General features: G+C 37.0%; 1 protein-coding gene across 2 annotated transcripts in view; it reads right to left on the reverse strand.

Annotated features, from left to right (window-relative positions):
• NHS (NHS actin remodeling regulator) overlaps positions 1-15,942 on the reverse strand; it is a 244,363-nt gene that overhangs the window by 11,035 nt on the left and 217,386 nt on the right. The window contains exons 2-5 of one of the 2 annotated variants that reach the window (XM_026714262.2): positions 14,896-15,048; positions 9,711-9,841; positions 7,019-7,081; positions 4,840-5,035 (exon numbers count right to left, since the gene is read on the reverse strand). In XM_026714262.2, the coding sequence (XP_026570047.1) occupies positions 4,840-5,035; positions 7,019-7,081; positions 9,711-9,841; positions 14,896-15,048 (543 nt within the window). The remainder of the gene's footprint in view (positions 1-4,839; positions 5,036-7,018; positions 7,082-9,710; positions 9,842-14,895; positions 15,049-15,942) is intronic. The other variant, XM_026714263.2, reaches the window with a different exon arrangement.

Raw genomic sequence — 15,942 nt, forward strand, 5'->3', positions numbered from 1 at the left:
AAAGAGAGAAGGAAGTGAAAGGAATGAGAGGAAGTTAGCTACTCTCTTTATAATGACTATTTACCAAAATGTTTTTCAAGATTATTACATTCTAGAGGCCCCAATATATGTAAAATGAAAATTCAAGAGGAGGATGAAAAATTTTCAGCTGTAAATTACTAAAAAAAAAAAAAGCAGGGGGGGAGAAAGATTCTATGCATTACTGATATGTAATAGGGAGGTTAAAATACTATGACAAATCCAAATGTTTTTTGGATTTTCCATATGTCAATCCATATAAAATATCATTCAGATTGATGTTATATTGGTATCTTTTGACACTATTTCTAGATACAAAAAAAAGTCAACCAACTAGCAAATATTTTGCCTCCAATTGGCAGAGTTTTCTAGAGCTCCAGGCAGGATTTATTTGCTACTTAGGTTTTAGATCTGGTAATCGTTGAAACTGAAGATGGAACCACATGAATGCAAAGCCCATGATGTCTCACTGAAGTGGACATTCATTTTCAACTGAATGCTTCCTCCTCTCATTGATAATATGAATAGGGTCTTGCTTCCACTTGTTCATAAATTTGCAAAGACTATTTTCTAAACAAATACATCAAAGTCTTTTCTCAACACTAAAAATCTGGTGAAAAGACCACTATATGAAGAAAAATAAGTTAAAAAAATAATAAAACACCCTCCATTTCTAATAAAAATGTATACTCTCGGTATCTGTCAAGAGTACTAACTAGGTGGACTGAGTACCATTGTGCTATACTGTATTTAGTCTATTCTGAACTGTTTTATAATTAGCTATCAATTTTTGCTTTTAACTATAATCTGCCAGGAATCACCTGTTGGGGAGTGGGAGTGACAAAATGTCCACATGTATCATGACTTATGATACAAATACATAATGATGGAGCTTGCATTACAATATTATTGCGCGCATCATTTTACATCATCATTTTTACAACATTGTGATTTACTGAGAAAGCCACTGTTTTGGAGTGCAGTGGCATAGAAAATTCATAAAAAAATAAATGTAATGTTGTACTGACACACACAGTAATTATGATGGTAGGTTAATAATAATAGTTTAAGTTGTACATGTATTCCCATTAAAATATGATACATTAAAAAGCTGTAGCAAAGCAGAAAAACATTTAATGAAAAAAACATTTAATTGGTAGTAGGCTGAAGGAGAATACATAAAAGCAATGCAGATAATTCAATGTGGCATTTTGATCATGGGCAAAGCATTCAATGGGAACATACTTCATGAGCTTTCATATAGCTGCATATGGTTTTGCTGTACACACTATCCAAACCAAAACGTTTTCTGGACAAGGTCAAAAGAAACTGCCATTTCTCTGGAGGTAGTTTCCCTTCAGCAATAGGAATTATTCGACCTAATTCCTAATATTGAACATAAGCCATGTTGATTTTGGTTTATAAATAATAACATTCTTTATTAACTGTATAAAACCTGTATTAACACGTTTAACACTTCATTTTTTATTTTTTGCTTCCTTGGTAAGTGAGCCTATCAGATCAGTGGTTGCCAACCAGTGGGCCAGGGACCACTGGTGGTCTGCAAGAAAATTTTGGTGGTCCACAGAAAAAAGTCACCCCCCAAAGCAATTAATCCAGGCTGCATGGGAACACAAGGCTGTGCTGACCACATGGCCCACGGGAACACAAGGCTTGCATTGCAAACAATATGAGGTAGTGAGGGGAGGGGGAAAAGGGCGGAAGGGGGGAACTTGCCCCACGTGCCTGGACTAGCCACTGGGTTGCTTCTTTCTGCTTCTTTCTTCTTCTGCTTTTGGCTACATGCAAGGAAAGCAGCAGAAATCTTTCTTTCTCTCCCCCAACTCTGCCAGAAATGAGTCTTTGGGACCCCGCAAGGCCTCCTGCTCCAAGAGGCTGTGCCAGCAAAGACTCATTTCTGGTGGAGTTTGGGGGAGAGAAAGAAAGATTTCTGATGATTCTGCTGCTTTCCTTGCATGAAGCCAAAAGTCTCTCCCCACCCCCCTGAGAACAGAGCTGGAGATGGTATCCTGTGATCCCAAATAAAGAATGATTGATCAGTAGGAAAACGGGATGGGGAATTTTCCTGCAGACTTTTGGGGGGATTTTCCCAGGGTCTCTGGTCCGTGGGATTTAAAATTATGAGTTTGGTGGTCCCTGAGGTCCAAAAGGTTGGCGACCCCTGTATCAGATCCATCTTCTGATTACATAAGAAAATGTCATAGTGAGTCCAAGTTTTCAGTCAATGGAACAAATATTATATGATACATCAAAGCAGATTTCCTTCTGGTTGGTTTACGAATTTATTACCATACTTTCTGTAGCACAGCCAAATGTCACACTTCATAAAGCCTACTTGTAAATTTGAAGTGGGCCAATGGATTAGCTGCCCATGTAACCATCTTGTAATTCTGCATCACTGAGACCGTCGTTCATATGGCTCTTGATGTGGTTGGTTTTCTTACTGTGTGAGCATAATGGAATTGCCCACAAGTTATTTAGCATGATTTCTTGAAATAGATAGAAGTGTGAATTTACTTTGGGAACTTTTTTATAGGAACATCCTGTCTATGTGGAATGTCTATGAATCACTTCTCATCACTCCTACTCTTCTGAATTATGATACCAGAAATGTATCTGCCATATTGGTGTTTTAATTGGGACATCCCTTATGGGCTTCAGTGGTGGATCTGTTATTGCTCACAGCATCAAACAAACAATTTATTGTGGGTGATGGTGATAGGGAACTCCTTCATTTCCTGAAGACCTTTGGTAAGATTTTGATATACTTGAAATATATCAAAGTATATCAAGCTTCCAGTGGTTGCTTTGACATTTTGAGGAGTTAATTCAGGGAATCAATGTGGCTCTTCAAAAAATTTACATAGGTCTAGTGGTTATGACTTGAAAAGCCCAATATCTCTTTTTTTTAAAAAAAAATGTTATGCTCTTTGTTGATTGTTTTTGGAAAGCAAACTGAGGTATCTTTATGCCACTCGTTCTTATCAGTATATACGTTAAATAGTGTATTAACTCTGGCATTATTATTATTTTATTGTGTACTGATATGGAAACCATTGTGATTGCTCAGAGGCAATACTGTGTACAGAGAACCTTTTGAGATCTAAATGAATAAATTAGTCTATTCATTCAGATTTATTTTTGGTTTAAGCTATGGAATGAGATGAGGAACCAATGAGCCAATACAGCTAATTCAGAAATGTTACCAATCATGGATTTTCATTCTGACTTTACATTGTATTGCAAATTCCCATCTCTTTCTCTCTTTTTATGTATCATATATAATATATAGAAAGAAGATTTCTAATAAGTGAAGGGATTTTGAAAATAAATTGTACACATCACTTAGAATATTATTCCTATACATTAGCATTATGGAAGGCATTGAAGCAAATATTAAAATGTTATTAATTTGCTGTAGCACTTATGACTCATACCATATACTGTTGATGAGAAATATTGCACTGTTTTATTACATCACATAACAAACATGATTATCACATAGCGTAAAAAGCTGTTGAATTCAAGTATGCCTTTCTAATATAATTATATCAGCATTAATGTCCATGGAAAAATCACAATGTAGAAATTTAATATGAAGTCTTTCTCACTGAATTTAATGGGGCTCATTCCCATATTAATAGATGTTAAAGTTATCAAAAAAAATTAAGAAATCTTATACTTATATATACCCTCCTATTCTTTCGTAAAGGCCTAAAGTCATGGCTCTGCTAACTGGCTTGAGGCCCCAATGGGGGAATGGAGATGGTTAATTAACAACAGGTTCCACCTCTTCCCATTCAGTCCCCACCACATGTCCTTAAATTTTAATGTTTGGCTTAAATTTATTTATTTCTTAATGTATATCATGTTTCCCAAAAATAAGACGTATCCCAAATTAAGCCCTAACTCGATTTTTACATGTGCACCAAATAAGCCTTATCCCCAAAATAAGCCTTAATTAAGACCTCGTTCACTGTATCCCACCATTTGATTGTATGAGGTGGGGTGAGGTACATGCATAAAAATCAAGCTAGGGCAGGGGTGTGTGGTGGGGTAGAGCTTCTCCACATGCACCACACCAGCTTACCTTAGGACTGCTGCAGCCAGGCCTTCTACGCTCTGACGCCTGTTGTGCCACTGCCTGATTTCTTCTGTGGCTGGATACCACATGATGCATTGTGCCAGTGCCACTTGCAGCAGGAGACCGTGTGGTGCATCACACTGGTGCCGTGGCTCACACACGCAATGACGCAACATGCCATGTGACTTCCTGCTGTGAGCAGCCTCACTGGCGTGACATGCCATGTGGCCTGCTGCGAGCAGCAGCACCGGCATGCTGAGTCATGTGATGTCCTGCCGCAAAGGTGGCACCGGCATGATACACCATGTGGTGTCGGACTGTGAGCTGCTGCGAGTGGCTGTAGAAGAAGTCTGGTAGCAGCACAACAGGTGTCAAGGCATGGGAGGTCTGGCTGCAGTGGTCCTAAGGTAAGCAAGTAAGACATCTTCAGAAAATAAGACCTGGTGCTTATTTTGGGGCCCAAAAGAAAATAAGACTAGGTCTTATTTTGGGGGAAACGTGGTATGTGTATAATGTATATGTATAGATAGACTTTTATGAGTGTAAGCTGCCCAGAGTTACCCTATGCTAAGATGAGGACAATAAAATTTATAAATAAATAAATTTGCTAATTGTAACATTCTATATTTAGATAAATATTTATTGCAATAAAATAAGTTATTAAAAAACCTTCAAATCAACCACCACAACAAAAAAGGAGGACAAAAGATTTGTACCAGTGACGTTGATGGGGATAATACAAGAGGAAATCACTTGGGCATCTTGTTTCATTTTCTCCTCTGGTGTTGGAAGGGGCAGTACTTTGCTCCAATTTGTTTGTTTATCCAGTGTAGAAGGTATATTATGTATTGGGTTTTTTGGCCTCTGCCCTAGCATGATATCTGTATCCTCTTCCTCTGAAGGGTGGTGGGACTGTAAATAAATTTAATCAAAATTAGCATCCAACAACAAAATAGTAAGAATTGGAAGTAAAAAAAGGAAGGACATTCCTTGGAACTTATAGAAATTTTCTTTCATGTTGTTTGCAAGCAAGCTTAGAAATAAACAATTTACATATGATTGACAAGCTGCAGCACTGATTTCAGTAGAACTCTAGCATGGCCTTCTATATATTTTGAAAGATATACATATTTTGTATTTTTAAAATACCTGATTTTACTTCAAAGTAAAGTCTCTCTGAAATCAGCAGAATTTAAACAAAGGAATACTGAGCTATGGATTTAAAGTTAATGAAAGGTGTTACATTCACTCTGTCAATATACTTAACCATGCCAAGTAAGATCTAGTGATTGCATTCACAGACTCTGGATTGTTGTTAGTAGTTTCTATGAAATACAAACCTGGTTCATTTGATTAATTTACTGTTCATAATACAGTGTTAAACAAGAAAACGGGGTTTTGGTCACCAAATTAAATATGTCATGTGAACACAGACATCTAATAATAAATACTGGATATCAAAAGAAAAGTTGAAAAGTATCGTTTGAACCAGGAGCTTTAGAATACCTGAAAGCCAATTGTAATTCAGAACAAATAATTTAAACAAAAGGCAAAAGTTAAAGAAGTAAGAGACATCAACTACCTCAAAGAGTAGAATTTGAAAGAAAGAGAAAGAAAAAGAAAGAAAGAAAGAAAGAAAGAAAGAAAGAAAGAAAGAAAGAAAGAAAAAGAAAAGCAGGATTGTTGTGCTTTGTTGCTTTACTATGTGAGAGTACAACGATAGGACAATCTAGACAATATCTGGAGAACTAAAAAAATAACAGTTTCTTGAATGATAAATACAGCTTTTCCCATTTTAAAAGTGCATATTTTTCATTTAATCAATCATCATACTCTATAGACTGGAAGTAGCCATCCTGAAGTTTGTCTATTACCTATGTTCAATTTTCAGTTTCAGTTTTGATGACTACTTGATATTTTGCCCTTCTGTTTATTCGGAAGCATTTCATTCTTTTAGTTTTTGTTAAAAGGACAAGATTTAATTTTTGCATTTTTAAAGTCTGCCACAACACTTAAATATTTTTATTTTTTATATTTGAGATCCATAGTCAAGTTAACTTTAGTTTATTTTTGTCACAAATGTGCTACTCAACATTCCTGCTGAAGGCACATAATAGACTTACAATCATTCTTAACCCCCAATGTCTATGCTGAAGGCTGCACTTCACAGTGATTTAACCAACTTATATCAAGCTACGTTCTTACCTTGCCAGAAATGCCTGTAATATTATACATAAAAATGTAAAAGAGACCCGTCTTCTTGGAAAATATTTCTATCCATCTCTAGGTTAGGAAAATATTGCCATTTTCTTTCTTTCCAGCTTTTGTGCTGTTCCTGGCAGCCATGAATAGTTCATATAAACTACAAGCACAAAAGACTTTGTTTCCTAGGTAACCTCTGAGCTAAAAAGTTGGTGCACACAAAAAATGGCCCCTATAGCCTGTATTAGCTTGCATTTTGTGACCAATACCTTCCCTGCATAACAATGTCTTTTGGACAAAAAGAATGAAGTGACCTGACCACAATCTCTGACGGTCTGCCAGGGTTGCTCTTCAGCAAACAATAGCAGTGATAACAGTCCTTTGACTAGGTCCATGCGGTAGCTTTAACATCATTGGATGCATTCTTGTAGTTTTCCGAGATCACCATCTATTTTTCTAATTTACTTCAGGCATTTAGATAATCAACAAAAGAAAACTTGCTCATCGGCTATTAAATAAAATAAAACCTAACACCAAATTGGCATGGAGGATGAAAAAAAGTTAATGGTCTTTGTTGATAAAAGCATGAAATAAAGACAACAAAATTAGTCAGCCAAAAGAGCAGCAAAGAAAGATTAGGGAGTGAAAGGGACAGATTGTATAAGGAGGTTTTATTCGGTTATTTTCCAATACCTTTTTACTCCATGGAGTCATGTGGCAACATTCAGTAGGGGAAGACGAGCGGGTTCTATAAAACTATAAACATGAAATGTGGAGGGAGAGGGAAATGATTAAAAATTAACACATATAACAAATGTTTCTATGATTTTTGATCAAAGTACATCTGAAATGCATAGTGTAGCTTTAAAAAAGTTTCTTCATTGCATTCTGCTTCTGTGAGAAATAAACTATGAAATTTTTATCATGAGAAGCTGTTTATCAACTATAATATGCTGCTTAATTTCTGCATATTTAGACAGAGTGGTTAGCTACATGGGGGGTGTTAATGGGCATAAAAATAATGTGTGTAGATTTTTCCTATGAAAGCTCTTTGATAGTTGACAATACCATCCTTACAGCAGGAAATAATTCACTGATTATATAATTCAATTTACTCTGATATATGGGTTTTAGGCCATACTATATAGTCAAACCATGGAAATAGGTATGGGAGTATCAGATCAGTAACTTTTGCCTATTAATCTCAAGTAATCTAATCATGGAATTTCATCTGATGAAATGGAACCATATAATTTATAAAGAGCTAGTCAACCTACTGCAGCACTAAAACAACTTTTAATTTTTCTTCATAAGGTTGTCCTTATTGTTTTATAATAATTTATTTCATATTGTATATACACTATTCCTGAAACGGATCGCTGTTAGGTAATGTAGAAATATCAATAATAACATTGTCTGTGTGACTTAATATTGAAATTGGCCATGATGGCTGAGAATGATGGCAGTGATGATTCAAATATTTGGAGGGCACCAGTTCAGAGGTTTCTTCAAGAAGAAGAAACAATCATTGAGTTGCAAAACTCAGCATAAAAGATGGTTTGAGAAGAGAAAATTAGGGAAAGATGTAAAGTCTTCTTCAACTACAATAAAAATTGTTTAACATTATTCATTCATTAAATGGTGACTTCACTCAAAGTATTCAAGCAGAGAGTGGACAGCCATCTATAAAGGTTTTTTTTTTTAATGTCACCAAAAGGTCCTATTCTAATCTTATGAAAATCATTAATATACATGCACTGAACTTGCTAGTACGTGAATATGAAGATGCAGTGTTAAAACACTGATTGTAATTAGATGCTATGCAATGTAAGTGAAAGTGAGACCTATGAGGGTATACAGCAAATCATGTCACAGTTACACTTTTGCTGATTCAAAAATTTGTATCAGTGAGGGGAAATAACTGTTATACGCTAGGTCTATTTTCTTGAAAGGGATGTACAAATTGGGGGGGGGTTACAATTTATCAAAGAGAAAGCATGTAATTCAGACTGTCAGGCAGAAGAAATAAATTCCATCAGAAGGAATAGGTCACCTGATAAACAGAAAACCAGGGGGACATTGCATTTACTTTTCCATTTTAAAACCTAGCAAAGGTGAGGACATCTTTTATTGCTGAAAACTGCTGTCCTTCAAACAACTTGCAGCAAAAAGGTATTCCGGGGAAAAGAAAAACATGTGCTCCATCTAATCTTGGATGATGTCCAGTGAATTTCATCAACAGTATTATAAAACTGAACAGAGAATTTTCCTTCCAGAAGCAAACTGAGCCATCTGATTAGATAGGGGTATCTACAACAAGCTGAAATTTCATTAGAATGAAAAAAAATGTGCAACTGGTTCTACAGTGCAGTGATACAGTACAAATGATTTGAATTTACATCACAACTTCATGATGCACAGTTCATTTCCCTCTTTTCCCATGTAAATATCCCAGTCACGTGATACAAATCAAAACCCCCATGGTACCTCACTACCTCCTCTATTCTTGCAAATGCTTGAAAATTTTGGATGACCTAGGTCAAGAGTTTCTCAACCTGGGCAACCTGAAGATGTTTGGGCTTCAACTCCCAGAATTCCCCAGCCAGCCACAAATGAATTCTGGGAATTGAACTCCAAACAACTTCAGGTTGTTAAGGTTGAGAAACACTGCCCTAGGGTAACAAGGCCACTTTATTTCAGTGAGTTTTTATATAACCTGAAATGTAACAAAAGCAGAGTTTTCTAACATGGTGCCTTGTTCTGTATTACTACTACCATTTTTCTTTTGCCACATTTGGTGTGAATTTGACTTCTGAGAGTTGTAGTACTTCTTGAGAGTTGTAGTACTTGACTCACTTGAAGGATTATAATTTGGAAGAAACTAATTAATCAATCAATAAATTTGTTTGATGGCATCTTCTCTAGTTAATATACCAACCAGCATGATGATTTTGTAATAGAAATCCTCATGTTATTGCTTTATTGACCATTATTATCACAAATAAATGCATATATCCTAGCATAGGCTCCTTCTGACTAACACAAATAATTATCTATCTGCTAAAAATGTATTTAAATTTAGAATTTATAGTCAGACCAAATAAACATTTTTTTTAAAAAAATGTGGCTTGATTAAAAAAAAAACATACTGGCAGGAAATTGAGATAAGAATACCACACAATTGTTGTTCATTTTGTAATCTACTGATAATTAGGCTTTACCTTTATACCTTTAAATTGGCAGATGTTATTTCTCCTGGCATTACCTGGCAATTTTCTCCCATTAGTTGACATTTAAGATAAAGATGTTTGGCTGGATAAGTTGCTGGTAACCCAAGCTGTACTAACACATCACAAATGCATTAAGAAGACAAGGGAGAACTTACTTTTAGCAAATGATGGTCCTTAGTCTCTTTTTTCTCCTTAGTGTGGATCACAGGAAAAGACGGAAATGGGGGAGCTACCACAGTTTGGCTCACAGTTTTTTGTTCTTGGTTATTACCCTGGTTTCGGTGCTCTGTAAGAAATAAGAAGGCAATTGTTCAGCAATTTAACATTTAAAAATATGACAAAAATATGTGAACTCAATCCAGATGCATTGCATGGTAATTACACTTAGTGATGAATTACATGTAGTAACTATCTATAATAGTTCTATCAATATATTTCGACTTTCAGAATGATCATATTATAAATAGCACAGTTACAGAGAATGGAAACATCTGAATGAATTCACAGCAGAAACACAGATATTTAATTGGAAGTTATCTCTAAACTCCTACATTATATTTTTCAGTGAAAAGTGTGGAATTTTCTAAAAAAAGTGGTGCCTCAGTGATAAAGCCAATATTATGTGGTGGTTAAGGTATCAGGCTAAAAAAACCAGGAGACTGAGAATTCTAGTCCCATTTGATCACAAAGCCAGTTGGGCCAATCACTCTCTCTTAGCCCTAGGACCCAGACAATGGCAAATTAGTTGCCAAGAAAACTGCAAGGATTTGTCCAGGCAGTCACCAAGAATTAAAAACTGATTCAATGCCACAAATGCTTGCTTATAAATACTCTTCAGCAATAACTAATTTCCCAAACAAATTTTTGTTTTTTTATTGGATGTTATGATGAAACTAACTGACATCTCTGAAAAAAACACACACATAAAAAAATAAACAATTTCTATTTTCATTTGTTCCCATTCATTCAACATCTACCATCAATAAAATCCATATGGTAGGGAATGAAGCTGCCATAGTATAACTTTGATTCCCCAAAGACAAAAATTGTTCAATATTTATTGATGCAAAATATTTAAGAGAAAATGTAATTGTGTGTTGAGAAACCACTTTATAATAATAGTAGTAAAAGTACAATATATATTTTTCATTACACATGACATTGAGTTTTGGAAATATTCAGAATCAGAATAGAAGCTGGAAAGGACCTTGGAGGACCTTGCTCAAGCAGGAGACCCTAGACCATTTCAGAGAAGTCACTGTCCAGCCTCTTCTTAAAAACCCACAACTTCTGAAGCTGGCCATGGAATCGGAATTGGCTGGGTGCAGGAACCAACACTGTCCATGGCCCTGGTGCGCTGCTCACTTACGTGGGCCAGCCTTGCTGTTTGAAGTCTGAACGAAGCCTTCAACTGAGCGAGGAAGCACTGCAGGCCCTTCACACCTGTGTCCAGCCCACTGGAGTTTGTTGCGCTGCGGCAGGAATCAGACCCTGTCCCATGGAGTCTGCTGCCGCTTGGATGGGGAGGAGGAGGAGAAGAACAGAGAGGTTTGCGCCAGCTGGCCAGGTAGGGAGCAGATCAGGTGGGGAGGGGCAATCATTAGGTGGATGCCACTGCTTCAGTGGGGAGGATGAGAAGAAAAATGGCTGCTCAGGTGGTTCCTGCCTGTCCCCCCACCTGCCACTGCCAGCAGCTTAAATGTCCCAGCTCTAAAGCAGAGATTGCACGTTATCTCTCTCATACACACACACACAGTTTGGAGACACCCCCCACCTTCCTTGTGGCTGCAACTGCAGCGCTTCAGTGCCTGTCTGGCAGGGTGCTCAGGTAAGTTGGTGTGGTGGGAAGTGGCTCTGCAACCCCCCTGCCACTTTGTACTCCACCCCCCCACTACCTTGTTGCTCAGGTGGCTCCTGCTGCCTGTGCCACTGCCAGCAGCTTGGCTGAAGATTGCTATTTCTCCCATATAACGCCCCCACACACACAGAGTTTGGAGAGCCCTCTTCTCTTTCCCCCCCTCTCTGCAGCAGCAGTTGCGGTGCTTCAGTGCCTGGCTGGTGGGGCGCTTAGGTAAGCTCCGCATCCCCCCGCCTTGCTTTGTATTCCAACCCCCACTGCCCCACTTTGTGGCCATTGCACCAGTGCATTGCTCAGCCTCCTGCTAGATTACAGTGGTGAGTAAGAAGAAGTGGCCAAGAATAAAGCAATGCGAAGGGGTGTGGAGGACGAAACAAGGCAGGAGGAGCAGAGCTGCCCCATCTGCCTCACCTTGCCTGAGGGCCCTTCAGCCAGGCCAAACCCTCACACACACAGATGCCACTCAGGGCAGCCACATCCCTCTTCACTAACCTTTCCAGCTTCTTTCACCGCCACCTTGTGCAGAGCAACTAAAGTAGTCTGTGGGACTATGGTAAAAAATAGTTCGGACCTTCTAACTTCTCATGAAAAAAAAAGATCTTGTGAGGCTGGAAGGTCTGAACTATTCTTTTTAACCATAGTCCTACAGACTACTTTAGTTGTTCTGTATGCAGTGATGGAGAACTGGGCCTGTGCATATGCAAGCATGCCAGGATGGTGTGGGCTGGGTCGAAGTGAGGAAGGCTGGACCCTTACAGTTTCCAGGATGGCCACACGGGCCGGATTTGGCTGGATCTGGCCCGCAGGCCTTGAGTTTGATACCCCTGCACCTTAGTGTCAGTCTCTATTTCCATGACTTTTTTGTTTGATAAAAAATTTAAAAATTCTAAAAATTAAATATTATCCTTGTTGCGAAGTGTCAGTTTACAATAGTTTATAAGAGTTCTTGGCTCTTTGTTCTCTGTCTTGAAAATTCATCACTATCTTCCCCGTATTAAGTCTCTTTTTCTGTGCTTTTTTATTTTTTCCCTCTTAGATCATTAAGAATTTAAACATTTCTAAATAATTATTTTTTTTTCAAATGTTTAGGTGAGAAAAGAAATTGAAAAATTGAAAAAAGAATTTTATAATAAACTGAAAAAATAAATTTAAAATTGAAGATTTAAAAATTAAAAAATAAATAAATTTAAAAATGATATTTGAATGAAGAATTGAAAAATTGAAAAAAGAAATTGAAAAATTGAAAAGGGATTTTTCTTAAAAAAATTAAGAGATTCTAAAGTTTAAGAATTTGTAAGAGTTCTTGGCCCTTTATGAAGGAATATGAACTTCTTTTTTGTTGGATGTCTCAGGCTATTTTTAAGGAGATGCTTTGCTCTTCTCCCTGCCTTGAAAGTTTATCCCTTTCCTCCCTGTCCACAAGAGTTTTGTAATTATCCTTTCCCCCCGGATTTCTTGCCCTTTGGTTGCCTGGCCACTGCCGGAGTTTTCAGGTATGATGTGTTGATGTGGGCATTCTGTTTAGTTTCACACCACACTGCTCCCAGCTGCTGCTGTGGGCACCACTGCTCAGTTAGTCCTTTGTGCTGCTCCCAGTCACTGCTGGTCCACCAGGCTGGTCTTAGTCGCTGCTTGGGGTGCTTTGTTCCTCTGCCACAAAGCTCTGCATCACTTCTGCTCAAGGTCTGCCATGTTGCTCACAGCTGCTGATCTGCTGCCACTTAGCTCTGTTTTAGCGCTGCTCAGTGGCTTCCATTTGCCTCACACTGGCTCCACTCAGGTGTCAGGCTGGATCGCTGGGCTGCCTCTCTATTTCTCAGCTCGCTGTCTCTTCTTCTCTCAGATGGGTTGGGCCACCTCTCGGTTGGGACACTGGGCTGCCTCTCAGTTGGGCTACCTCTCAGACAGGCTACTTCTCATCTCCTTGTTCAAGGAGTTCAAGTTCTCTTTTTAATCCCTTCTGTAGCTTCTCTTGATGTTGTCCACTTGATACAGAGTTTGTAATCCACACATGTATTGAATATGACAGATGAATAAATTTGAAAAGGAAAACAAAATCTCAGCTTAAAAGGAAAAATATAGTATCTCAGCTGAGAGTAAAAAAAATGTCAGCTTGTAAAAAAGATTACACAAATATATATACATGATATAAAAAGATAATACAAGGTAGCCCATAAAATTCCACAAAATATTTAAAAAGTATTAGAACTTTATAAAAATATTGTAAAAAATATTGCAGTCTCTGACTATTTGTAACCCACAAAAAAGGTAGAATAATTGCAGTCCAGGGCAATAAAAGCAGTTCAGGGCAATTTACCATCGAGGTAATAAAATTTACAACCCTGTTGTAAAAGTTTACAATAGTTGTAAACATTCAATACAAAGACTGGAATCCTAATAAATCCTTATAATTATGCAGAGAGATAAAGAAAAAGAAAACAGGTCTGCACTTATTAGAGAAAGAGAAGGGATAAAAGAACATGCATGCAATCAGATCTGTATGCAATTCATTTTGCAATTATGTTTGTGTAAGCATGCTCTGTTAATGATAAAAAGAACTACGCAGTCAATATTGAAGAAAAACAGTTCAGTCTATATAAAAAAAAAATTCTCAATGTCACCAGGAGAACAAAGGAACTGCAGTCTGATTACGCTATAAAGCAAACCTCACCAGAATCAACTTTGCATCCAAATAAAGATTGATTTCCAAGATTTTTCTTCTCTCCAAAATCCAATCTTTTGTTCTATTCATTCCCCCCCTGTAGTTGCAATTCCGTGCATGTTTGGGGTGTTTTGTTTTATTGTTTGGCTTTTAATTAGATTATTCAGGAGTGCCCCATTTCTGCATGTCTACTCTCCAAAGGGACTTGCCATGTTAAAGTTGTGATCTTAATATATTTTTGTTTTATATTCATTATTTGAGGAGCCATTTCCCGACCACAAGATGGCAGAAGAAGATAAAATTTATCTAAAACAGAACAGCTATCATCCAGAGAGCTGTTATATAATTTTACTATCAGTATAATATTTCTCCTTTTAGCTCTTGGCAATGCTATTAAAATAAACCTCACCCTCTATTTGTTGTGAAATTATTTAATATATTATTTTAAGGAAATTATCATATTTTCAATATGTTATTGTTCTGAAATGTTAAGAAGAGAACAGGTTATTTATACTAATATCTAAGGATGACATACTTTTTTAAGAATTCGAAAGTGGAATAGCAAAGAGAAACTGTCTGGAAATGGATTTTACTGTAAGAATGAGAGGAGAGGAAAATTAAACCATTGTAAATATGTGTCAGTTGCCAAATATTTAATCATGTGATCCTGGGAATGCTGTGATGATCATAAGTTTGATGACCAGTCTTAAGTCACTTTTTTCAGTGACACTTTAACTTCAAACAGTTGCTAAATGAATGGTTGTAAGTCAAGAACTACCTGTAATTGGATTTTTGTAAATTATGCAGAAATAAAAATTACCCTTTCTCAACGCTCTCAAATTCTGCTTGGCATGGTGATGCAGCTCCTCCACACATGCTGGCCTGGTGGAAGGAAGGAAGATGTTTCTCTCCTGATGCCAAGGGGCATGATAATACACGTTCAGTTTGCTTTCCGCATCCAAGTTTGAGACAGCTGTAGAAATAAATGAAGAGGATACTTAAAGAGATTTCCAGCAATGGCCCAATCCTAGGCAGTGACAGATATTTCTCCATCAGGGCACAAAGGGAAAATATATGCTGCAAACTCTACTTAGGCATCAGTAAATGCTAAGCTCCATTCAGTTGCCCCGACTCCCCTCCCATAAAAGATATTACAGGGTCATAAAAAGAAAACTCTGTGTGTGTGTGTGTGTGTGTGTGTGTGTGTGTGTGTGTGTATTTCACAAATCTGAATTTTAAAGAAACTCATCTTAAGTAAACTATGAATATAATAGGAGAAACCAAGCAAATCTTTGGTTATTATTTATATATACATAAACATAATTTTATATTTTGAATCTGATAAATCACCCAATTTTTTTTATTATTTCACCGGTTATACATATTTTGTAGTTTGGAAACTGAACAAGTTTCCTAGATATATTTCTAACATTCATCAGTGATCTCATACGTTCATGGTTCTTCATCATACTCATCATACTTCATCATACTTCATCATTGTAATCTTTTCATGATTCTCTTTAGAGATGGTATCAAGTTACATGTGAATAAGAGCCATTGTTAATGCCATTCCATTATCAGAATACAAAACCAAAGCTTGCAAGGTCTAGTAATGAGTGAATTTATTAATCAATAAACATAATGTTGCTGATGTTGCAGAAATTGTGGAACCCTGAGCATTTGGGGCTGGCTACATTGGCAGGACAAGGGAGTGTCCATGCATCATAACACAACTGGAACAAATTGATGCAAAATGAGGGTTCGGTGGGAGTCATGGAGTCATTAGATTAGGATAATTGATTTTGTGATTGAATTTAGACAAAGTACAAAGAAAACTTAAAATGTGAAAAAAATATGATTGGAATTT

This window comes from Pseudonaja textilis, chromosome 8, assembly GCF_049901715.1.
Source record: "Pseudonaja textilis isolate UNSWEBS1 chromosome 8, rPseTex1.2, whole genome shotgun sequence".
NCBI lineage: Eukaryota > Metazoa > Chordata > Lepidosauria > Squamata > Elapidae > Pseudonaja > Pseudonaja textilis.